The 26,994-nt window shown below is 37.2% G+C and overlaps 1 protein-coding gene across 4 annotated transcripts in view; it reads left to right on the top strand.

Moving 5' to 3' along the window:
* TRMT9B (tRNA methyltransferase 9B (putative)) overlaps positions 1–26,378 on the top strand; it is a 123,157-nt gene extending 96,779 nt beyond the window's left edge. For 3 of the 4 annotated variants that reach the window (XM_064652827.1, XM_064652825.1, XM_064652826.1), the window contains 3 exons: positions 14,924–15,078; positions 18,017–18,190; positions 21,040–26,378. In XM_064652827.1, the coding sequence (XP_064508897.1) occupies positions 14,925–15,078; positions 18,017–18,190; positions 21,040–22,112 (1,401 nt within the window). In that variant the 5' untranslated portion in view covers position 14,924 and the 3' untranslated portion in view covers positions 22,113–26,378. Of the gene's footprint in view, positions 1–3,901; positions 4,019–14,923; positions 15,079–18,016; positions 18,191–21,039 lie in introns of those variants that run through there. The other variant, XM_064652824.1, reaches the window with a different exon arrangement.
* The last annotated feature ends 616 nt before the right edge of the window (positions 26,379–26,994 follow it).

Below are 26,994 nucleotides of genomic sequence, written 5' to 3'. Positions count from 1 at the left end.
TATTCTCAATCTGATTGATAAAGACAACAGTCAGTGTTCATCTTTCTTCCAAATTTTTCACTTAACTAAGCTAAGCCATGTATGGAGTACAACTTAGAATGTACAAATTTTACCCATTCCTACTGTCACTCAGCTATGGGTTTGGGGTTTGGAGTTGTACTTCTGGGAGAATAGTCCATGGGTCTGTCTGGGTAAGACAGAACATAGTTTAAGTACAAATGACAGAACTGGCACCTTAAGGAGCCCTGCATTTTTATGTAGATTTCTACTATAGCATTTCCTAATAACTATTTTTCAATTAATTTTTCTACAACACCGTTACAGTTGTATCTTACTTTAGTCTCTGATCGTGAAACAAGAAAGGAATTTCCCTCTGTTGTGGTCTGTTCTGCTTGCTTTACCTCTTGCAACAACTGTAGTTGTTCTAGTGAGGTGAATGTGAGTTGTCCTGTAAAGCTTGGTTATAATACTTAAGTATTAAATAATAGTGCTTAGCACTTATGCAACTTAATGCCTTATAAGCTTCAAAGTACTTTACAAATCTTAACCAGTTAATCCCCACAGCAGCTCTGTGTGGTAGGTTTTGAAGGCCACACATTAAAAATCTCCCACGATATGAACTTGCCTCCATAGTAAGCCTATAGGAAAAAATATCTGCACAGTTCTGTTCCTCAAGTCATGAGTGTTTGATTTTACTGCACTTTAATATGCCTTACTTTCGGTAAATTAGTTCTGCTTTCTTATCCCATTCAAAATAAATCCATTGTACCCTGCAGCATGGCTCCGCATAGAGTATTATCACAATTTTGTGGATTTTTTTTTAATTATTAAAAATCCTGGAAGAAAATAACAAGAAGACAATCTGATTTTTATTTAAGAAATCAAGTTTATACTGCTAATGATTGCAAAGACAGTGTATGGGAAAGGGTCAGAAAGACACAAGCACTCGGGAGAATAACTACCATTTTTAGCAACTCTTTTGAAAATATAAGTTTTGTGATATTGAGATTGACTGGAAAATGGAAACAGTGTTGTTTGTGATACTACTACAGTGGACTAAAAGCAGTATTTCCATTTCATTTAGAAAATATGTTTTTCTAGCTCAAATTTTCTTTGAATTTTCATGTTCCAAAAAAAAAAGAAAATTGAATAGTTATTGCTTTGGCCTTTTTGGGTCTAAAATTTCCCATAAATGAGTGGAAATACTGCTTTTAGTGCACTGTAGTAGTATCATAAACACCAATGCTTCAATTTTGTTAGTTCTGCTGGAAAACTTTTTAAAACAACATTACAGTTTGATAGTAACATTATTCTATGGGAAGAGCAAATTCACCAACCTGGCCTGGTGAGGCCTTCTTCCAAGAGAAGCAGCCAGAAAGTAGAGTTTTTATCACAAAACTAAAAACAAAATCATCAATTTTCCAGAATGTCCACTGACACACTGCAGCTTTATTTATAAATACATCATGATCTTTCCCCTCCAAGGCAGCAGGCAACTTAATGCTTCCTTTTGCTTTCAGCTACAACTGTCTCTTTGTAAAGCTTGTAATTTGAGAGCTGATCCTTTGTAAGAAGACAGGTCTGTGATATCAGGAAGACTGACCTCGATTCCTTATTTCTTTACTGCTTCAACCTGGAAACTTTTGTTTCCTTGTTTTTCAATCTCTTTTTTTTCCTGCTTTGTTTTTATTCCTTTTAATTTTTTTTCCTCAACTTTGGAGAAAAATCACAAATAACCTTTGAAGGAATAATTAGCAATTTCTGTGACCCTATGGTAACAAACTTTACCTGATAGACTACTAAAGTGGTTGTCTAAGGGTAAGGGTTTCAGACAGGCCAGGAAAGAGAAATCTCCACGTTGAGAGATGATCAGGGATGAGCACAAGAAAGACCCTAGTAAGTAAAGGAATAAATGGATGGGAACACAGGAGGTGACATAATTAGCCAGTCTCACATGCTTGCCACTACAAAATTTCAAATGTTCCAAATTGAGCCTGATGTTCTGCAGACAAGCTCATAATTAAGTACTGGGTTACAATACACATGCACAAGAGGTCTGAATTAAGGTTTCATGGGCAGCCTTCTGGCTTTCGCAACCTTTGGTCACTTAATTTAGTGACCTAAATAATTTTTAATATAGAAAAAATTGATTTTGATGAGGTCTTTTAATTGTTTAGGGAGGAGGGGTTGCTATGGACTGCAATTTATTATGTAAATGTAGATGCATAGTACTTCAAAGGAAAAAGTACTCTATTTTCATTCTACCTAAATTTGTATACCATGATGAGACCTTAGTAAATTTTTTTTTTTTTTTTTACCTAAAGTGCATTAAGTTACATGTCTAACATCTGTTTCAAATGCATCAGAAGCAGGAAGTGTGCAGAGGATCTATAGGAGCAATATATAATTGTAGTTTTAAGGAGTGTCCAGAAAAGATTAGGTAGTAAGGGGAAAGTCTGTGTGAATTCACCACAGGAGAGTTTCAACAGTCTACATCAGAATCTTTTTCTAAGAAGATTGAACTTAAGGCAGTTATTTCAAACTGAAGAGCTTTTAAAATAAGTCAATGATTATGTCAACAAGTAACATGGACCAGGTGGTATTCACACTTGAGGAATTTAACCTGAAGGAAGAACACAGCATATATAACCTCACCATGCAAAAAAGATATCTGAAAGAGTGTGGGAATGGCAGACCCTAATTTGTCTGCGCCAGCCAATTTAGCTGACTCTACATTACAGAATTAAATTAGCAGATGTACATGGAGGTATGGAATAACAGGGACAAGTCAACACAATATTTGTAAAGAATATTCATGTCTTACAGATTAGTCAAAGCTCTTTGGAGGTGTTAAGATGGTTAATTGTTATTTAGCTGTCCGATACCTTGATAATGGAGACCAAAAGTTTCCTCATTACTCCATGACTTTGGTACATTTATTAGGCTTGGTACAAATATTAGGTTTATGTGTCTTCAGTGTAGTTATTCTCATGTTATCCTTATAATCTTCCCCTGAATCCTTTAGTTCACATGGGATTGTCAAAATAAAAGGAATGCATGTTCTTGAGTCACTTTACCGGTTTTGAAAATCCCTTCAATACACAGTTATGTTCCCCATAATCTTGTCTCCTGGTACCTTTAAAGCTGATTTGAGCAAAAGGCTATGTGTAACAGCATATAGTTCAATACCTTCAGTACTCTGCGCAATGCTGTGCTGAGTTCCCTCCCTGTCATACTAACTGGTGTTGTTTCATCGCCGCCTTCTTTATCCGTCATCTCTTATACGTAATTTATAAGGTCTTGGGACAGGACTGTCTCTTTAGCTCATGTTTATAGTGCTAAATGTATTGGTGTCCTGGCTGGTGGTTTGTCTACTTGTCTAATAAACACCTGTAAGTATATGAAAGTATAGAAACAATCTGCTATTTTTAGACTGCTTTAATAGGAATCGGTGCTGGAGTAGGGGGAGAAAGCAATTGTTCACTCTCACGGCTCACAGGATAGGAAGACTTGCAGACAGGACCGAGTCACAAAGGTTAGCTTTGAGCTTAACCTTTAAATGAGCAAGGGCTAATCCTCCTTGGCCGCTTTTGCCACCAGCAGAGACAGCACGGCTCCCATCAACCTAGGTTTAGAGGACCTCGGGGACCCTACTGCTCCCCCTCCGCCCCTCCCTTGACGGAGCATCCCACTGCCACCATCATCTCCATCAGCACCACCCTCCTCGCAGAAGACGCCCAAGGGATAAGACAAGACCGCAAGGAGAAGAGTTAACAGGGAATTGATAACCCGGCCTTCTTTTTTTTTTTTTTCCCCGCCCTCCTCCTGCTTGCGGGGATGTGAGTGATCGGGACCCGCGGATCGGGGTGGCCCCCGGCGGAGAGGCGCGGGGAGGGCTCCCCTCCGCACCGCTCCGCCGGGGGCCCCCCCCGCGGCCCGGCCCGGCCCGGCCCGGCGCGGCCAAGCACCGCCTCCGCGGCGGGATCGGGATGGAGCCGCCACCGCCCCGCGGGTGCAGGTGAGGAACGCGGGGAAGGTGGCCGCGGAGGCGGGGGGGATGCGGAGGGCAAACCCCCCCGCCACCCAGGGCTAGCCTGAGAGGGAAGGAGAAAGGAGAGGAGGCGAGGAAGAGCAAAAAACCCCACCCCAACCTTAGACCATCCAAAAAAAGCGCCGCGGCACATTTTTGCAAATTGAGTCGATCCTCTTAAAAACCCTGCCCGCCGAGCCGGGAGTCGCCCCTCCGGTGCTGACCCACCCCTGGAGGGAAGGATTTCGAGATTTAACTAATTTTTTTACACACGTGTCGTCCCCCCCCGCTTTCTCCCACGTCCCATTTTAATTGAAAGGAGCCGCGGGTTGCAGAGCTGGGAACTAGCGCGGATGCTGGCGCTGAAATTGGTGTAGTAGCTGGGGAGGGGAGTTTCTGCGAGACGGGGGGGGGGGGGGGGGGGAAGGGGGGGAGGAATTTGCAAGACAAATAGTAAGTTTCTCCATGGTCGCCGATTAATTAAAAATTAAGTAGGCGCTGTGCATTGGCAAACAGTCTTAACCAATGACCTGGAGCAATCCTAAGCCATAATAGTTTATAATTATTTTTTTTCCTTTCCTAGAAAATTCGAAATACCGAAGTACTGCCTCCCCATAGAGCCCTCAGCGTTGCAGAGTGTTCGCTGCTTAATGAATGTTTGTAAAGGGATTTTCATTCCCACTGAACGTCAGTGGGAGCAGCCAGACCTCAGGGAGTCAGCTTGCCCGCTCCTTTTCTTTTGCAAAGAATTTCTGGTAGAATTACTTCAGCAGCCCTGCTGTGTTGATGTAGTGCACAGGATGACATTCCCTGCTGATATAGTTGTTCAGGTGAAGCGTGCTGCTGGAGTTTATGATTTTGTGCATGAAACTCGAGAAGAGATAAGAAAAACATTCAGCAGCCTCTTTATGAGCAACAGAACTGGTCCTCTTAGGACTTCTTAGTGCCCCATAATGGGGCACTAAGGGAGGGGGTTGGCTTTGTTTTAGTAGTTTGTTTTCAGTCTAGTACATCAGTATATTTATTTGAGTATATATTTGTTTCAGTAATATATGCTTCTTATAGACCATGTCGTTGAACAGAGTTGGAAATCAGCCCTGCATCAAGGGATAAACACTTCCCACGCACTCAGGTTTGCAGGTATTCTACTGTCCGTTCTGGATGGATGAATCAGAATATGGGACAGTACAAACAGTATAAGACTTGATCTTGAAAAATGTTATGTGCAAATTCCTGCCTTAAGTTATTATTAATAGGCTACCTGAGGTTGGTAAGATGGTTTACAGCAGATGTTCATGTCTTTGCAGTACCAGGGTATATGTGGATCAGTTTATAGGTAGTAATAGAGATGGGATGATCCTGTGTGCCAGAAAACCATGTCTTGAGGGCCACATGTCGCTTAGATTTATGAAGATTAAAGAGATTGAAAAAATACTTTAGACTTCCATATGCTTATAAAATAATTTTAGAATGAAAAAACAAAGTCCTTTGGTTTAAAATTGCTCAAAAGTAAAGACACTGGTACTTCAAAAATTATGTATGTATCTTCATAAATGGAAGCAGAAATATCAACTGAATTACTAGGAGAAAAAAGTCTAACTCTGTCATAGCCAGGCTTTATGTAGCTGACTAAAACTCATATGACACTGAATCCTGCCTGATTTTTTCCTCAGAAAAATTTCAAAAGAACACAGTTGGACCAAAGGCATTGTATAACTTGGTTTGTGGTTTACTGTTGAAAAATATTCCGTTTTGAAGAAAATGTTAGCATGCAGTAATTTTGGAAAAATTAATTACTTGTGGCCCAAATTTCTTCTAAGAAAATATTTATTTTGATGCTCCAGATAATGATTTTTGTAGGCGTCAACTCTTGTTCCCCATCATACAATAGTTTCCTGGAAAACACTGATTTTAAGGAAAAGAAAATATACCTAAAAAGACCACAGTAAATAAATATTAAAATATTTTCCAAATGGAGAACTTTAGTAGTGTTTAAATGAAATTTCAGCTCCCTCAGAGCTTTTCCTTTCCATGCTGATCAGGAAAAATTGCATTGTGTAAAGTCCTTTCTTAGCCTTAAAATAGAAGGCTTAGAGATGCCAAGTTATGTAAAAAGGTATCACTCATACTACAAAGCATTTAAAATGAAACAGTCTTTCAATGAAGCTCTGGTGATTTATAAACACCAAGGATCCTTTCTAGGGATTTTGACTACAGGACCACTAGGCCTTCACACTGCTTAGTCTACTACAGCTACAACTGGAAGAACCTGTGTCGGTGACAGTGGCCAGGCACTTCATGGAGGGTTACACCTCAACCTTTTAGTGACAACATAATGCAGTTTTTCTGTGTCTACTCTGAATCCTGATAGGATTACTTTTGTATCTGCAGAAGCCTTTGTCAGCTACGTAAGCACCCAATTACTGTTAAAGTGCTTAAGATAACCTTTTGTCTTTGAGCACTAGCCTCAAAGACATATGAGACACCTTTACTTTTTCAAGAAACCAAATGTAAATAAATGACTTCCTATAAATAACAATTAAAAAAAAAAGCTTATCTCTCAGATTTTTTAGTTTTGTAGGATAACAAAAATGTAATACTGTCTTTGCTCTCATTCTGGTGGTCATCTACTTGGGTTAATTTAATACCTAACACTGCCACAAGATCTGTCCTTCTTTTGAAACTGTGTTTGGTGAGTATGCTGAACACTGAATACATTTGTATATGAATATTTTAAGATAGGAAATTATATGTTCGGATGTAATAAGCTTGTGATAATCAAGAGTAGTTTATGAGATGTACCAAGAGAAACCACTTAGCAGTTCTGTAATTACTGTAATTGATTCTGCAACATTTTATGTTTCATCTTGGGATCAAAGGTAACCATTAATAGCCTCAATTTGGGATTCTACTTGATAACGTGCTGCTTATCTTTTCTGTCACTAAGATTTCAGCAGAAGATGTGTTTTCAAGTAATTGAATGTCTTACCTAAGTCAGTTTGTAAATTGTTTTAATTGGGAAGGCTTTGTATATTAGATGAAGTACCACATAAGCACCAACAAAAATGAGTGGAAAAAAAAAGAAGAATTATACTGCATAAATTTAAACTAATCCAATTGAAAATAATACTCTAAATGCAAACCCTGAGTCTGAAGAAACAGAAGAAATTTAGAAAACTATAATTCCAGAACTGTAGGATGACATTCAGGAATCAAGTATTCCTGTGAATATATTTTGGCATGAAGAATGAAGACATATGGAGAGGACACAGAGAATGACAACAATACTTTGTAAAAGACCACCTTGACTGATTCATCAGGGAGGATAAAAATTACTAAATATTTAATGCTTGCTTAACTGCTGGTAAATAAGGAGAGAAGACAAGATAACTGTTTACAAATATTTGAGAGATACAGTGACCAAGGAAGGAAAATAGCTGCATTTAAAGTGTATGGGTAGGGGGGACATGGCCAGAGGCTTTGCGATACTGATGCAGGGCACAGAGTATTTCCTGACAGGTGCTTAACTGACTTATGTTTTTAAGATCCCATTGATACAAGTCTACAGTCATTTTCAGTGCTTTTCTGTCCTTCTTCTTATGTTTAAAATGCCTTACGTCTGTCTTCCTTGCAGTAGTTTAAACCTACTATCTTTTGTCTACCCTTCAATTTTGGAAAACAAGTTTTTCCCTCCCACTTTGCTGCAGCCCTTCTTGTATGAGAAGAGGGTCCTCTCTCATCCTGGACAAACATTTTGAAACGTATTTCTTTCCCAGAGGTTTACTTGATTTCTGATCTCTTAGAGATACACAATCTGATAAATTGTTCTTTTCTGTAATATTCCTGCTTGAAATTGAACATAATGCTCAAACTGATACGCCAGCAGTGCTGACTGTAGAACAACAGTTTTATGTAACTTGCAAGGATCTGCCCTGTTTCTGTGTGCTGATCCTCTTTTTTTTTTTTCTTGCAACAGTATATTGCAAAAACCACCATAACACCATAGCATGTATGGTGTCAAATCTGTGAAATGTTATAGCACCCAGATCCACTTCTCTATGTAGAACTGCTGCCAGTCATCCCATCCTGCCTCCTTTAGTCTTTGTGATGTTGGTTATTCTTATCTAAAAGTAATGCTTTGCTTTTTTCTCTTTTGATCTGTTTAAACACTTGAATTCTGATACCATTATCCAGTGCATTTGAACTCTGATGGTTTGGTCCATCTGTAGGTATAATCCTACTCTCTAATCCATCATACAAAGAAATTATTGAGGAGTGTCCAAAGCATATCCTTGCTCAGGGTATCCTTCCGGTGTGATAGTGAATTTTAGTAACTACAAACTAAATATCCTCTTTCAAATGGTACCAAACTTTCTACTGTATTTCATCTAAACCAACTGTCCCTAATTTGTTTACTAGAATATCATAAGACCAGGGATTGTACATGTTGCCCGTGGTTTCTCAAAACTAATTTCTTATGGCTCTGAGACTGGCTAATCTGAGACCAGTGCAATCAATTACTTAAGTACTGGTTATAAGCCTAGTCGTTTTGAAAACCCTTAACTTATTTTAAAAGCCCCAACCTATTCTTTATCTAAGTTCTTGTCCCTTTATCACTGATATAGTAACATTTGGTGCCAATTAGCATGAATAGTGAAGAAGAAGAACCTAAACACTTTGCTTTTCTCAGCACCACTTATTATTGGATTTTCCTTCCTGCTTAATAGGCCAAATTTTTCCTAGTCCTCCCTTCTCTGATGTCTGTACAGAGTGTTTCTGTGCAGGATCTGAAGATGCACATCAGTGCCCATCTAGCACCATGGATTTTTGACTCTGTGGGACTCCAGTAGGAAGAGACTGTCTTCTGGGAGCTGATTTGTGAGTTTTGATGTGATAGTAAAGATGAACACAGTTAGAGGGATTGTGAAACTTCTGCATGAGTATGCTCCTCCTTTCAGGGTTTTTTAATGGCCAAGGGTCCATGTTTTTGCATTGTCATTTAGCAGAATGTTTCCTATCTACAGAATTGAGTTTATGTACTTAACTGAAATAAATCTAATGAAATGAATCTTATGTACTAAACTGAAATAAATGTTTACAGTGCAGCATTTCAGCTACATAGACTATGACCCTAAATGTACAACAGCAAGGGGAATATTAAATGATTAGCTGATCCAAGAATATGCAGTGAATAGTACTAGATTTTGTCTGAATTGAAAAATAAAGCTAAAAAAAATATGAATGTGACAGTGAATGTTTGCAATTTTGAGTAACAAGAGCTTGAACCATAATCTTTTCTTTTCCAAGATTTTGCAAGAAATCTTGCAGTCCTTTCAATGTTTCATTAGGATAAGGTTCCATCTATTTTTAGTAAGAAAAAATACAGTGATAGTGACTTTATTTCAGTGAAGGAAATTACTTTAAAATGCTTGTTTCAGAGTGAGTGTCTCAACTAACACTGGTTCTTGTCAAATGTGTCCTAGCTGTTTATTTTTCACTTCGAGATTTTCCCAAATTTTACTGGAGGAGGGGTGTTGAATCAGTACTTCTACTCAGAAAGGTTTTAGATATGCTGCATGGAGTTCTCCTTGCTCTGATTTCAGGCTGTGCATTTTAATGGGACGATAAGGTTCACACATGGTTGAAATTAATTACCAGAGTTGTCAGCCTTATGTAAGCAAATCATCCCCTTTTGTATCCTCTTGGTAAACTTTCATTGCAGCTAATTTAACTATTCATGGCAGCATTCCTATTATTTTGTTTCATTATCCTTTATTTACTAATATAGCTGTTCTGTATAGCGAAATGGTTCATATTGGAAGCCATTTAATATATCAGCGTAGACCAAGTTGTTACCAACACTAATGAAATCACTCCTTCTGATAAAGAAATCTTGGATTTGTTTTTGAGAAGGGCTGCAGTGAGGTTTTGCTGTTGGACATGGATTGGATTTTTGTCTTCGTGTGGAAAAAAATACTGTGATTTGTAGGTGACTATTAGGGCTGTACACCTAGTTTTCCATGGCTACTTCCATTTGAATGAAAAGACTGGTAAGTCTGGAAAGTAAACTGGAAGCATTTCTCATTGAATAGGTAGTTCTTCCTGTTCTGCAGATGAAGGGAGAGAATGCAAATTGGACTGCCCCACTTTTAATTAGGTGTACATGGTATAGGTGCACATGTTATTACTGAGAGCAGGGTATTGATGTAGACTTGGCCCTTGTGGTTTATACTGTTTTATTTAAGGCCAGCGATTAATTAGGTTATTGCATCCATAGCTGGAGTTGCATGCGTAATCAAGATTTATGTTGCTGTGGCAACAAAGAGAGACACAACTGAGCTGAATTTCCTAGATCTTTGAAGCAGGGGTCCTTATCCAAAATGATATTAAGAATTCCCATCAGTGTGTGGAGAGTGTAACTAAGAGGGGCCCTCATTAATAGGCTGAAGTCTTGCACATCTGACTCACTAAGTTGAGTGAATTCCTGCTGCTCATCAAAGGGTTAGAGAAAATTGGCAGTTGCAAGAAAGAAGATAAGGAAAGCCTGTGGCTGAAATTAATCAAGAGCAATTGATTTCAAGACAAATAGGAGCAATGCAAGATTTGATGACTACTCTGAAAATCACAGGGTGCTTCCAAAAGGCCATTGACAAAACCTTTCCAACATATTCCAGGTATTGCGTTTGGCCTGGAAATAGAGGCAAGGAGGAACTGAACATGAGCCAGGTCAAGACTTCACAGTATTGAACATCAGATTAAAATAGTGGTGCTGACATAGCACATGCTGAGGTAGATGGAGGAAGATGGAAAAGATGAAAAGAAGATGGAAGATAAAAATCATAGGTGACTGAGAGGGGATAATTTGAGGTAAATGAGGAGGATTCAGAACTGCAGAGGTAGACTGTGGTAGAGGCAGAGATTTTGGACAGAACTCTACCTCCTCTGCTTCTTTGTCAGGCATCTGGGAGCCAACAAATAATTTGTCCTCTTGAGGATAAAGTATTTAACACAGTTAGTGAAAATTGTAAATTAGACACTTTCAAAACCAACAAAAAAAAGTCTGAACACACTCTCCCTCCCCCCCAAAAAACCCACAAAACCAAACCTGATTTTTTAAAAATGTTGGAAATGGGAGTTATTAATTTTGGTTGTCTTCTTTTCAAGGTCACTTGCTTAAATGTATTTGGTGGTGATAGAAAATATCCAAGCAACATGACTTTTATTAAAGCAATATCCTTGAAAAGTTAGTTATCTTAAAGGTTGCAAAATGTTAATAGAAAAGGAAGAAATTAGATTACAGAGTCAGAGAACTTTCAGAGAGATACATAGCTATGAAAATATATATTATGTTTGTACAGTTTTTTTTACCTCCTGGGAAGCTGCTACATTTCAGTTTGTATATATATGGTTTTTTACGGCAGTGTAGGAAAGAGTGAATGGACTATAGCCTATTTACTTTCAGTTTGTTCATGTACCACAGTCACATGTGATGTACTGGTGATCCATTTCCCCACAAATTCAGCAGAAATGACACTGCAATTTTCATCCAGTTTTCTCATTTAATAGATCAGCTGCAACAAGGGCCTGTTGTAGTCTCTTGAACGAATCATGATAACCAGGAAGCACTGAAAGGGAAGAGAATGCTGCTCTTCAGTTTTTTTCCAAACTCCTTGTTTGCAGGAGGCTGGCATTTGTTGAGCTGCATTCATGTTTTGGGGACTTGGCAAGACTTGCTGCAGTGACTGAACAGCTGGGTGCCAATTTACTGCATACACCCTACTCTGCTCCATGTCTCTGTGTGAGCTCTTTGACAGGAGCATAAGGGCAAGAGAAGAATTGAGCATGGGGAAGGTGTGCCCATAACTACCACCTTCTGCTCCTCTTTACTGGTCTTACTGAACAGCTTCTGGGTAGCTTAAATGAGAACTGGAGCAGATGCTGAAGCAGTGGGATTTCTGGGTACCTTGGATTTTCATTACCTACTTTGCAAAACTGACTTTCTAATTATCCTAGAGGTTACAACCCAGAAGTTGGATGAAATGAACATTTTCTACAATTCATGTGCAACAGAGGCACTGCCTGGTACTTTCAAGGCAAAGAAGTTGTAATGGTTGTTTTTGTTAGAAAAAGAAATAGAGGCATTGAGATTGGCTTGTTAAGTTACACGGGTCTAGGTTTCTGGGTATTTTTGGTGACTGTAGACTTGTGTGAAAGTGGTACAGCTGCAGGTCTGGGCAGACTACACAGATTTCTTGCCTTCTGTAAACCTTGAAATGAAGAGGTTAATTGCTAGGATATTTCCCTGCCATGCTGTAAAGTAAAACCCGATAGTGTTATGGATCTTGACTGGAAAGTCAAACTGGCAAGTCTAATTTCCACATGTGTCTTAATTAACTGCAAAATATAAACCGTCATCAGGAATGGAAAATGTTACAAAATGGTGCATTTTGTATTTTAGTATATTACTGTTATTCTAAGATTATAACCAAATTATTTTCTTGGCAATATTTATTAAGTATATATAAAAATAATAACCTTTTATGTAGTGTTGTGGAAGTCTCCAGCATGCTCCTTGTAGCAGAAGATTCAGTGCCAATCCCAGTGAATGAGAAAGTTAAAGGAAAAACTTAATGTTCTTGTGATTCAATAGGAAACTAAGCCTGCATAAGAATTCAATGAAGACATTTTAGGAAAAGTATAACATAACATTATATCAGTGGGAAAATTCTTGCCATCTTCTAAGTCAAGTCCAAGTTGGCTCTTTTGTTTATCTAAAATAGTCAAATTAACCTTCAGTTCAGAGAACATTTGGAATACAGGATGAATGGTTGAAAACATTCTCCTTTTTCTGTTTTTTTTAAGAACTGCAAAGATTGAACAAAAAGCTTCAAGTGGAAAGATAAAAGAAAGCACTCAGATGCACTGAACCACATTGTAACTAAACATGAAATGTAAACTAGAGCAAGGAGCTTATCAGACAACAAAAGAAAAGAAATGATTATTAGTCTTTGGAATTACTACTTATATAGAGAGGATTCCTAGGCAGTTGAACAACAAAATAGAGTATGTTTTGAAGCAGAGAAGACAGATAGCTGGAGACATGAAACACTCAATTTGTTTTATTTAAGGGTCAAATAAGAAAAAAAGAGTGGGCTTTTGACTGTAAGGAATACTTATTTGAAATCACTGCAACTAACCCATTCTATTTGACAACATGACTTGAAATGGCATTCTGGAAAAAGTTCTGATTGAGTAACTTCTGGCACGTGTAATATAATTAGAAGTCTGTGTTGCAATCCTGTCTACTTCTGGTGTTCAGTCTGTTAGTTTTACATGCTTCAATGACACTGAAAATGTGTCTATTAGGAATGTACTATACTGTTATTGAATTTAATTTTTATGTATATTCACTTAGTAAAAGGAGAGTTAGTGCATTATAAAAGAAAATTATGGATTGTGGAGAAAAAAGAAAGTAAGGATTGTGAAAAAATTCAAGATAAATGTTCTGAAGAGCGATATTTATAGATACTAGAGTCAGAACAGACTGTGACAATTGTTAACAATTTGGCCCAACCCCTTACATAGCAGAGTATATAAAGCCAGTGAAACAGATTGTCTTACGTACTATTCTGTTAGCATTCACACACTTAATTTGAACTATGTTAATTGTTTTTTCAATCACTGAGATTAACTCCCATTTTTAAAATTAAAAAGATAATGTTTGTAGGACGTGTTTTGGAGAGCTAACATTATTTATTATATTTTTAAATAATTAATTTTTTTCTCACATAGCTCATCTTTTCTCATATATTGTCATCTATTTTACCATAATAATATATTTCAATAGTTAAAGAGACAGAAAGAAACCTTTTTATTATGATTCCAAAATCTATATTATTTGAAAATCAAGAAAAGCACATTAAAGTCTTTGCTTTTGACATTTTCGAATGAAGTCAAAGGATTTACTTTTATAATTTCATCTTGATTATATTGCTTAGTTTCTTGTAATAAATTTGCAAACAGGCTTTCATCTCTGTTGAGTAGTTGGACAATTGAGTAAATCCTGTTTTAATAATGGGAAGGAATATTTCCCAAATAAACAGGCAGTTTGAATTAGTTTGAAGAATGTCTTAGCACTTTGAAATGTAATCCCATCAGCCTCCATCAGATGTTAAAGCCTGACCTGGTTGGTACTTGCATGAGGGGATATATTAAGGAAGATGTAAGATTCTGTATGAAAGGATTCAGTATCTGTATCCACTTATTTTATATGAGCTTAGAAGTAATATTAAACGTTTAAGAAGATACTACTTTTCAAATGAATCACTAAAATAAAATACTTTGCTAAGGAATTAAGATAGTGGAGTGGGAGTAGGGAAATCCTTGTTTTGTTGCTGAAAAATTTTAGCCAATTAATCACTTCTAGAGGGTTGATAAACCACAGATAATTTATGTGTGATTTGGGGGCTTTGGTTTCAGGGACCAGGCTATATTTCAGGTAACACACTAATAGTTTGCCGACCTACTCACATTAGCAACAAATGAAAAGCTGGGTTGTAGCATCCTGTTCTTAATTGGTTGGACTGATGATCATAAAGGTCTTTCCTACCAAAATGATTCTGTGATTCTAGAATCATTCTGTACTTCTGCTGAATACAGGCTCCCTTTTGCGCCAAATAAGCTTTTGGTGAACTTGAGAATGTGCATATGATTGAATGGGCACGTGCAGTTATACCATGCTCAAGCAAGATGATACATTCACATTTTTTTCTTGACTTCCATGAAATAAAATCAGATCCTTACAAGATCCTGAATTATGCATGCCTATAAAATGTAAAATGTATGCTGCAACAGTTTACATTTTGTTGTGCATAATCTTCATTATGTTTTCAGGATGGAACATGAGGCTACCCAGCTAGAAAAGCAGCATGTGCACAGTGTATATGAAAATACAGCTGCCTACTTTAGTGATTTACAGAGCAAAGCATGGCCTCGTGTTCGGAACTTCCTGCTGGAACAAAAGCCTGGCAGTCTTGTTGTTGATATTGGTAAGCCGTTCTTTCAGATGGCATGAAAGATTCTTTATAAGCTTTATTTGTTTATATGTTAGTCATATGTACCTTCAGATCAACTGCTTTTAAAACCTGTTTAGATTTGGTTTTAAATTGTTTTTAAACCCCTACTAGATGCCATATACCACTTGTTTTAATTTTTTGGCAGTGTATCAGGTAGAGAGTTAATAATTTTTGCCCTTATTTTTGCTGAGCTAAGCCTTAATTTATCAGTTTCCCCATAGGCTTAATGATCTGTCATTCCCCTGGAGCCCTTTAAAAAAAATTATGTTAATAGCTAATTATTTCATATTTCAGTTTCTTAAGATCTCTTGGTTTATGTACTACTGGTCTGCAGTTTATTGCTTTTCATTTGTTCTAAAGCTCCTCCCAGCAAGGCTTTATATTAAGAGAAATCTTCTGATGTGATTTCTACTAAAAAAATTTAAAAAAAGTTATGATCTCAGAATCTCCCTATGATCCTAAATACAGACACGAAAACCTTGTTTTCTTTCTATGGTGCTGTCTTCCCTACATGTTTGATTTATACCTTGATTTTCTGTTTCTCTTAGAGACTTTTTAGGGGTTTCCAGGTGCTGGAGTGTTTCCTTTCCATGCGTTATGACTTCGGTCCTATACAGCACATCATTGCAAAACAGATGCTCTTTTGCTCCGTTGTATTTTCCTCACTGTTTAAACTAATAAAATGCTTTTACACAGCAAGGTTTAACAAATGTACTCAATAAAATACGTATCTGTCTTATTTGTGTAAGCTTTAGGCCATAATCAATAGGTAGTATGTAGTTCTCCTGCTACTGTCTGCACCATTTTCACTAATAATCTCAGGAAACATCCTAGTGGCATACACTCATTCAACAGTCAGCTTAAACTGATATTTCTCGGCCAAAATTGTTGTCATCTCAATAGAAGTCATTTGAAGCTTAGCTGAAGTTCTTTGAGGCTTTATCAGCAGGTATCGCGGTGATTGCTGAAAGCATAAGGTCAGCCTGTTAACAGTCTCATCTGGAGAGAAGGTAGATGCTTATATTTGCCAATAAGAATATTCTCATTAAGGCACACAAGGACACAAGGTATCTCCTTTTATGAGGTTTATTAACATCTACAGGAATCTGACTATTGTGTTTATTTTTAGTATGTATTCAGGGAGGAGTGGCACTAAAGAAGCACTAGTGCCTAGTGGCACTAAAATTTTCAAAATGAGATCTTAAACTGATAATTTCCTTTTCAGTTTAATACCACCTTTTATTAAAATATCATCTTGTCTAATTGCCTTATTATTTTTCATTCAGCAAAATAAATGACAATAGCTTGGCCATTGTTAGCTTCATGAAGGAATTCACCCTCCTGATGATTCATTCAAAAGTGAATCTCTGGCAAATGCAGATTTTTAGAATACTGGGATTATTAAGACTATTTAGTTTCATTGCAGGGAGGACCCTCCACTTCTGAAAACTCCCTGTGATTAAAAAGCACTTTACCAAAATCCATGTATTAAGCAACTGAATCTTCTAAATTAATGTATGGTTGAATAAATATGTTCCTGTGCAAACATGGTAATGAATAATACTTCATACGAATTTTTAAAACTAACTTAGTTTTCTAACTAACATGCCAGGCTTCATGTTTTATTGCATATATTTCTTGAACTTCATTAGCAATATTAATGTTTTCCATTTATCTCAAATGTTACTTCAAAAAATAGCACTTGCTTTTAGCTTAGAAGTATGCTCTTTTTCACCACTGAAGTGTTGTTCTGTTCCACAACAATTCCTGTGCTGTCTCTCTAGATAATGGTGCACATTAACATCACTGAGAGCAGCAGTGCTGCAAGAAACAGTGATGTTTCTAAAGATAACTCCAGGCCTTTAAATTGAATTTCCAATACTGAGATGATTCTCTTTGCCAGGCTGCTACCCCGTTGCTTGGCTGTCAACTTTCAGAAATTATTCTTCACTACTGATCTAGAACTGCAGTGAATGATTCCTAATACAATTTTGAAAAGTGCCTGTTAAGCATACGGCACTGAGAAACACTCTGCAAGATTTCCATTTAGTACAGCACAGTCCTTGAGAAGACAGACTTTTAGGTGGAAGACATTCTAGAACAGTTCATTACATTTGCATCTGTTAAAGTGCATTGGCACAAAGACAGAAAGAGGATGTGCCTGCAACATGGCGGGAATTTTTATGATTTACAGTTATTTTTCAAGTCTACATCTGAAGTTAAAATTTTCCTTTCTGACTTGTGTCAGTGGCATCTGTGGTTTAGGACTTCTTGGAGAGAAATGAGATGCACTGGAGAGGTACTTTGTGAGGTTTAGCGAAGAGTAGGGAAGGACTTGGAAAAGAGATCTATTACAGGTCACTAAGAAAACGAAACACACTGGCTTCAGGAAATCCCCTGAACAGAAAGTAACTGGAAGCTGGAAGGGTATTGAGGAAAAGGGCCGTAATGCTTACCTTTTTCTTACCCTCTCCTGGACGTCCATTTATGCTCGTTGTTGGAAGCAGGATATGAGGCTATATAAAGGCTCAGTGTGAAGCAGCATGGTTGTTTTGTTTCTCTAAGATGTGCAATAGTGGCCACAGAGGCCACAGAGAACTACTGCCTCCTCCTCCCACCTGAACTTATCCTTAATTCCCCACAGAAATACAAATAGCCTGCTATTATACAGGGCTGTGTAATGAGTATTTTTGTTGGTGATGTTGGTACTGTTACAATCCTAATGGTGTGAACATATAATTTCAAACAGTCCAAATGAACTCCGCAGCAGTTAGGCTAGTAGGCACAAGCCCTCATTTTGTTTTCTAGGAAACCTTAGGATTAGGAAAGCCCTCACATTATTTTCCCTGCTTTGGGAGGGATAGCAAATGTTTGGAATATAGGACTTCTGATCTAGTATTCTTTTCTTTAGGCTGTGGAACTGGAAAGTATCTCAGTGTCAACAGTCAAGTGTATAATCTCGGCTGTGATTACTGTGAAGCATTGGTAGAGATTGCAAGGAAGAAAGATGATGAAGTTCTGGTGTGTGACAACCTTAACCTTCCCTTTAGGGACCAGTGCTTCAATGCAGTCATTTCCATTGGAGGTAAGACAACATACATGCATTCTGACCCACAGCAAATGAGAAATTATGAGGGTTCTTTTCTTTCCATGTGGCTTAATTTCAGTTAATTGTTTTGAAAGTTCTTTTGGAATCACAGCAAATATAACTGAAATGAATGTAGTAAACATGAAAAAAAATTCCATTGCATAGAGGCGCTGTTGGCCAAAGAAATATGTGGATCATTTGTTTGTTTATATGTGGTCTTGTTCACCCTGTGGAGAAAAGATTTCCTTCCAGCATGCATTTTAAACAAGTGAAAACTAATATAAACATGGCTGCTTGCAGTTTAAACAGATTAGGTGGTCAAGATAAACTCTTGGTTCCTCCATAGGTTCTGTTTTAATCAGCAAATGCATTGAAATAAAAGCTTTCTCTGTAGCAGAACTTGAAACTCATGTTAACTATTATGTGTTATGAATTCCGATTTCTCTTATTCATGAAATAAGAGAGCCATACAAGCACTGTTGTCTTAAATAAGTGAAGCATCTCAGCATCTTAACTCCTCTGACCTCTCTTTTTGAAAATATTGCTCATAATTTGAGAAGTATAAGTTGCAAAGTGTAGAGGAAAAATAGATTACCCAATTACAGTCTACGTTTTTAGCTGTAGTTCTTGTTTGAACTTCTTTTAGGGTTTTTCAATGTATCAGCAAAAATATAAAGTATGATAATTATTATTGATAGCAATCAACAAACTATTTGCAATGTGATAGAAATGTATTTTAAAATTTATTTTTCACATATGCAGATGGAAAGGAACAGTGACTAATATGCAAGCAGTAGTGATATTACTTTGCTTTCATGTTGGCTAGTTAACCAGTGAACCCTCCCCAAATTTTAGGTCTTGTAGCATATTTTCAGGGCTATCAGATCAGCTGACTTTGAAGGATAGCATACCTATCTAGTGTTTATATCAGTTATAAGCATGACAAGTTTAAAAGTTCACATGCTATTTCAGTGCATTTAACAATAATGGATTTTAACCCCTCTTGAACAGAGACATGGTATGCCTGTGTCCATCTAATTCTAAATAAAATGGTTTTCATCCCATTATAGAGAAAAACAAGTATTTATGTATGTAATCACGTACACTTATTGGCTTTGCTGGTATAATAATGTTTATAGGATTTCTTTTTCTGCAGAACCATCAAAGTGATTCTATGATTTTAACCAGGAAGAATATTTAAACCATTAAATTAATTGCTCAGATAGATCTTGCACAGATTCTGTTGGTTGATTGACACTTCTTTCTGGTAAACTAAGCTTGTGTGCTTATGCTATCTCTGTCAGTTTTGATAAAATTTTGCAGGAGGATCTGTAGTGACATATGGCCTAACTTCAGTATGAGAGAACAGATCAGTTTCTTTCTCCCCACACTGTGCAAACAATTGAATTTTTTAAACTTTTTTTTTCAAAATTTGAGAAAAAAATGACCAGAGTGAGGAGTACCTGGAAACAAACAATGTCCACGGGCAACCCTTCTCAGAGTTGGCTATTTTGTGTTCTCAGCAGCTTGTGAGAGCCTAGTTAATATCAATTGCCAAGAATACTTTTCTTGGCGTGTGGTAATAAAGCTATATTTTTTTCCCCTTGGTAATTTAATGAGTTTTGAATAAAGACAGGGCTACTTGGACTCGCTGTTCATAACTGCAATGTTGAAATAACACTATTTCCACTAGTAGAATTGGGTACTGTCAAGCGGCACATATAAAGATAATCTAAATTTTCTGAATGTATGGAGATGTCTTCAGCTAAGAACATATACTATTATTATATGCTGTTACATGAGTATGTTGAATGTTTTGCACGTAGAAGTGGCTCTCCAACTCTACTTGAAACAAATTATGGAATCAGTCCTCTTTACATCATTGATTGAATCAAATCTAATACTGATGACATATAGAACAGCATGACCAGTGTGTCCAAGTGCAGTAGGAATTAATGCTTCTGAGAGTTTAGAGAGAAAATAGTTGTCTTTAGAGAGAAAACAGTTGTCTTAGCTATTCTCTGACTGTTAAAAATGGCTCCTTCCTATTCCAGGTGAATAGGAAGATAGAAATAATGTAGAAATCTTGAAATATAGCTTCATTTCACATTAGAATGAAACCTGAAAATGTGGAAATTATCCTGGAAAGAAAATCCAAATAAAGTGATCAATAGTTTTATTTTGAATTTGACTTTTTATTTTTAATAGCATAACATAATGTAAAAAAATCATCATGCTCAGACATGTAGACATTCTTTTTTACAAAAATGAAATCTAATTTTACAAAATTAAAACAATGGAAATATTTGTCTAAATTTTCTCACTAGCTCTTTGAAAGTATGCTGATATAAAAGTACAAAGTATCTTTTTACTGATATTACATTTTGCTGTATTTATTACATGGTGAAAAGATTTTCTATTTTCAAGGTAAGAAAGGTAAGTAAGGTAAGTCTGAATAGTGTGCCAGAAACTAAAGTCAAACTTGATACTACCTAACTCACCTAAAGGCCAGGCTTTTAAGTGAAAGCTAGTGGTGTTATGACCTTTTTTAGATGCAGAGAAACACAAACCTCCACCTTATGTGCCTGAGTTTTCTTGAATCCCTGTTTTGGGATGAGTTTAATTTCCTTCTTTGGGATTTTCCTATTTTTATCCATTGAACATAATCGTAAAAGAGAGCATTCTGTGGTAAACTTGCATTGTAGTACCAATAAATTCAGCGCTGTTGCTGACTTGCAGCAAGTGATATGTGGAATGAGGAGCTAAAATGATTAAACATGTGGAACAGGTTGAAGACAAAAATGCCCTGTCCTTACTGATATCCGATAAATTTCTTTTTTTCACAGTGATACATCATTTCTCAACTAAACAAAGAAGAATCAAAGCAATAAAGGAAATGGCAAGGGTATTGATACCTGGAGGCCAGATAATGATTTATGTTTGGGCTATGGAACAAAAGAATCGTCACTTTGAGAAACAAGATGTATTTGTTCCATGGAACAAGGCCTTGTGCTCACGCCATTTTTCAGAATCAAATCAATCTGGAGATAAGGGTGAGTTTGTGCATACTGCAAAAGGCCAAGACATACACCCTGCACAGCTCATCATCTCTGAGTGCAGCTACCAAACCAATTTGCAGCCAGAAACTGATTCAAAGCATTCCCACAATATGGGCCATTGCTTACCCAGAGCCTGCTGCATGAAAATTTCTGAAGAAGAAAACAGGTTTTACAGTGCTCTAGGAAGATCTTTCCGCTCATGGTTTTTCTCCAGATCCCTTGATGAATCAGCCCTGAGAAAGCAAAGTGATAAAATGAGGCACCTGAAACAGGAAGGAGTATGGGCAAACAGTACTGACCTGAAACATGAAGGGGTATGGGCAAACAGCACTGTACCCATTCAGCATTCGCGACACTGCAGTTTGGATTTAGGTCACCACAGGGCACTGTTAAAAGAACAAAGTTTAGATGATGATGATGTGTTCGTGGAAAGCCTGTCTCTCAAAAAACCACAGTGGTCACCAGCCACAGATGCACTGAAGGATTTAAGTTTAAATGGAGGACACCAAAATGTAGCTCAGAGCAAGGATGACAAAACTTCATTTAAAAATGGCTCAGTGGAAGACAGGGACTGCAGCTGTGGTTGTAATAAAGATGGTGCTGGAAAGTCTGATGCCAACAAGCTTTTCAAAAGAACTTCAACAACTGACTCCACTGACTCAGCTTTGGATTCAGCAGTGTCTGTTGGGGACCAAACTGATGCCATGTTGGATACAAAGGCCTTCATGCGTTATTACCACGTTTTTCGGGAAGGGGAGCTGTGTTCTCTGGTAGAAGAGAACGTGCCTGAGCTTCAGATACTTTCTTCCTGCTATGACCATGGAAACTGGTGCATTATTGCAGAAAGAAGAGGAACATAACTGTAAAGAGATCAAAGCAGAATCCAGTGACTGAGGATTTTAAGCTGCTCCTTGTTTTACTGTGATTGTGCAGTGTGACATGGAATTTGAACCTTGTAGTTGTGTGCCATTTATTTGTGATTTGTTATTTCTCTGACTATTTAATTAGTTAATGCAAGGTCTATATATAGGAATATAAGTGGTAAAAAATATTTATGTTTTGTTAAACTTTTATGAAATTAAAACTGGAGAGTTTTATATTGCTTTTAGCAAATAATTGTGTTTTAAAATATACTTTTCTATTGAGAAATAAAACCTTTTTGTAAGACAAGGATCAGGGCATCTTTTATGAGAAATATCCTCTCAGTAGAAAGCTTAGTCTTTGTTCTTCAAATCTGAAAGTGTGTCACATTGCTCCCTGTTCTTCAAGTCCTGTAAATGAGACATAGACACTATGTCTAAAATTGTACTTGACTATATACTGGTAGAGTGCATTCTGCAGAACTGGGAGCAAGCATGGTCCCAGTGCTACTTAGTTGGGAGTAGAGTTGATAATAGGCAAAAACTATGTACCAAACAAGCTCTGCATATTCTGTTGTTTGAGGTTTGTATTTCAGAGCAAATGACAGAACAGATTTTGAACAGTATTTTGGACTTTTATTTTAAAAATTATTTAATTTGTTTCTCAGGTTAAGTTTTATGTGTTAACTCTCACAAATACTTTGCTATAGTTTTTCATTAGTTATGTATATATAGAAGTCAGAGGGATTTGTGAGAGTATCAGTATTATGTAAAAGTTATAAAATATCAAATACTTGAGATACATATATCTTTTTGATAAGCTTGGGAAGCTAAGATAAAAGTAATAAAAATCCAGTATATATCTGGTCAGCTGTCATATTACTTTTCTTATTCACTGACATGAGAATATCTATTAAATTGTATGTTAAATAGTGTAGATTAGAAGAGGATAAGCCCAGTTTGTACGGAAAATACAAATTCCTGTCTTTGCATTTTAAATGAATCTTTTGAGACCTGAATGATAACAGATTGCTTACACTACTTTCCCATTCCCTGTAAGATAAATTTTACTGAGCATGGTGCCCCATCATTATCAATCTGTACTAGGTTGCAGCAATTACCCTCATATTGTTCTTTACTCTCAAATAATTTCATCCCTCTCAGTGGGATGTGAAGTTATATGTGCTGTGGATAAAAAACACCTGGCTTCAGAAGATCAGTAGTGAAATTGCCAAAAGAAGCAGGCTAGAGTAGGCTAAATGCCTTGTTAGCACGGAGTTACTCCATTTCTAGGCTTTATTTGTAGTCAGTGGTTGCAATGAAGGGCACATCTTCAGCTGGTGTGATTTCATGACCTTTAATGGAGTTGCACAGATTCTCCCCTCCCCCCAAAAAACCCCCCCTGAACAACCCAAAACCAAACCCCTTTTGTTACAGCAAAACAGACCTACATAATTAAGATGTCTGCCCTATTATTTAGCAAATAGGTTTGAATACAAGGCAGCAGGAGTGAAATGCCAAACTCTTCCAATCTGTGCTGCATAAGTAGATGGATTTGGGATTGTTCAGTAGGAAGCCCTGATGGTGCTGAGTATTTTTTGATGCAGCTTCCCAGCAGTAAATTGCCACATGGTAATGTATTATAAATTTGTTTACTGGAGCAATGTCCATAGAGCAATCATTTTTGTCTCCCTTATACCTTGTGACCCTCATACTTTATTCTTTCTGGATCTGCACCACTTGCGGTCCCCATGGGCCTTTGAAAATAAATGTATGGCCAAAAAAGCATACATCTGAGACTTCTAAAATATTATTCCACTCTAATTATTACTTTCAATACAGCCTGGGGCTATTGCTCTCAGGTGGTGTGTATAATCTATACTTCAGAAAACTGACAATATTCCCTGCATCACTGGGTCTAGCTGCTGCTGTCTGAGGGGGCAGCACCTGATGCATTCTCAGGCTCCAGGTTTAGAAGCTTTGTGCCAAAGTACCCATGCTGGCATATTGCAGAGCCCATGTGGATTGTGCTTAGCTCCACACCTCATTTGACACGTGCTTGTGTCAGACAAGTGACGGCTGTCTCTTTTGTTGGGAATTTCTGGGGAAGTTTGAGGATTTTAGAAGAGAAGTCTATTGCTTCCAGATAAGATATGACAGTGGATATCCAGTGCTCCTGAAATTTGGGCTGTATTTAGGAAAGAGGAAGATTATTATCATCCCGTATCCAATTCTGAAACTTTATCCCTAAACTCCAGCATGCAGAAACTCTATCTCACATATATAAAAATATTTATTAAATATTATTAATCTAAACTGACAGCTGGGTTTAGTTAATTATGAGAAAGAACATCATGATTCTATTATCTGCACTTCTGAAATCTGACTGTGACGTATTTGGTATGTAGTCAAGCAGGCTGATGAAATTTGGAGAAACTGAGAAAGGAAGGGTGTGCATTCTCTTTACAATATCGACTTGCTATCCCTGGAAGAGACCGAATCGGGATCAGTGTCAGGATCCAGTGAAAACTTGTTGCTGTTTGACAGCTGTTTGAATAACATCTGTCACCTCAAAGCTACTGAGGTACTTTAAAACGCTTTTTGTGTTTGTAAACTTTCCATGCATTGTTTGGTTTGAGGTTCTTGCTTGTGGACGCTTTTTACAATGACTTATTTCTGTATTGGATTTTCTCTTGTTCTGAGCTAATGCCACTACGTTGCATTTCATACAAGTTTGGATTGTATTCCTATAAATTCCTGGGAGAGGAAGAGGGGAGGTTTGGTAAACTGCCTTTTTTTTTCCCCTCCCAAATATTCAATTTTCCTCTGAGGATGTATAAGCACCATGTAACATAATTTTTATAGATTGGAGATCAGTCAGCGGAGGTCATGAGTGTGAGGTCTGCACAGCAAACCTTTATTCCTGTATGCAGTCTCCCATCTATTTGTAGTGGCAGCCTAGATCTGTAACAGCTCTATCATTTCATAAGAAAACAGATCACTTCACTAAAAGCATGGTGAAGGTCTCTCTTGACTGGTTTTTCTTTTGATGAAGCCCACCTTAGGCAAATGTACTTTCCAGAAGAATCCACATGATCCCAGACTTTAATAGCTTACAGACATGGTTAATGTGCTCAGAGAAGTGTGCATACCATTGGGAAGTCTATAGTAAATTAATGAATAAGTAAATAAAACCCAGTTGTCCTCAAATGCTAAAACTTTCAGCAATGTCCAGACTGAAAGACCTGACTGTTATAAGGCAAAGGGCAAATATGTTCTTACATTGCTTGTCTGACAAGTGGGCAATAATTTCATCTCAGTTCTGCTGATAACAAACCTGCTTCTGACTTTAGTGGGCTGGGATTGCTCCTAAGCTGCTTATCTAGCTCTAAGTGGAACACACGGAGAAATTTTGATTACATGAGAAAAGATGCCTTTTTTTTTTTTTTAGAAATTAATTGAGGTGGAACTTCTTGAGTGTCAGTATCTGCCCATTGCCTCTTGTCCTATTGCTTGGCACCACAATTGCAATAAAAAAATACACAATTGAACAGACTTATTTTTGCAGAACTAATACAATTGCAAACTTTGGTAAATTACATTTTGTCTTTTTTATTACATGAAAATATTTCTATTAGAAGTGAACAAGTGTAAAATTTTTAGTACTACCAGTGACGACTATATATTTTTCGAAACTTATCGTGTAGGAATTTTAAAATCACAGGTGAGAAATAAAAGCTATAAACATTCTAGCAGATTTTTTTCTGGTACTTACTTGTATACAAGTTACAGTTTAAAATGCTGAGTGAAGAGTTGTGTATGTTCCACCGGCAGAATATTGTTAGTGAACTGCCTGGGTAGGTTCTGAATAGAAATAATCGCTCTGCTCCTGTGTCCTCTCTGCCACATCATATCTCCATCAGACTGCATTCATATCACTGTTGGTCTGTATTAGTATTGGCATTGTGTTGAATGTATTGGTCTACCCACTTTCTTGGTCAGCACTTCTACAGGATTTGGCACTACTTTAGTACTCCGGAAAAATGAAGTGTATCAGTGTTAAATATATACTACTACACTTCTTTGTGAGTTCAACATTTCTTACTGTTACAGTATATGAATTCTGGCAGCTACCTGTTATTTTATCTTCCAGTTTGCTGGTCCAAACCATGCTTAGGTACTGCTCTGTAATCAGTTCCATGTCCTTACATGGAACCTGTTCTTTAGTATTCAACAGAAAATAAATCCTACTTGGTTAAAATATCATTTCCTACCAAATTTCTGTGTCTTCAGATTAGCTAATAAATATATTAGCCACGAGGAAATCTGTATCTTGGAAAGTTCTTAGTGAATGCTAAATTTGAGAAGACTCTGTTAGTGCTGTTTGCTCAGTAAGTTAGGCCAAGTGGACACAATGCAAAATAGGTAAGGATAATGATGTGCTGTGAAGCCAGGGAGTCTGGCTTTAGAGAACCATAGTTAACCTAACCATAAATGTGATCATTTCATTTAGGTAAATAAAGGTGGTGAAATGTGGTTTTTAACTATGTCAATACTGTATGTCCTGCTGACGATAGAAAATCAGGATGGTCATCAGAATTCGTTGCTACAGAGCTACATTTCCTGTTCCTTCTGATCCATTTACAGTCATCCAGGACTAAGCTTTATGGTGTAAGATAACATGAAGTATTTCTGTGGGATTACCAATGTTCTTTTTGCACCAGTTTTAATCAGAAAAGAAAAAGAAAGTAATTAGAATTATTCAATTGCCTGGTCAGGTTACAGCTATACTGTTTTACAGTTGCAGTGATTGTTATGTTTGTACAATTGCAATGTCACTTATTGTACTGATATGTTTATTATAGTAATGACTAAGGACCTG

Source organism: Pseudopipra pipra, chromosome 4 (assembly GCF_036250125.1).
Source record: "Pseudopipra pipra isolate bDixPip1 chromosome 4, bDixPip1.hap1, whole genome shotgun sequence".
Taxonomy (NCBI): Eukaryota; Metazoa; Chordata; class Aves; order Passeriformes; family Pipridae; genus Pseudopipra; species Pseudopipra pipra.
This window is presented reverse-complemented; position numbering and strand designations above follow the sequence as displayed.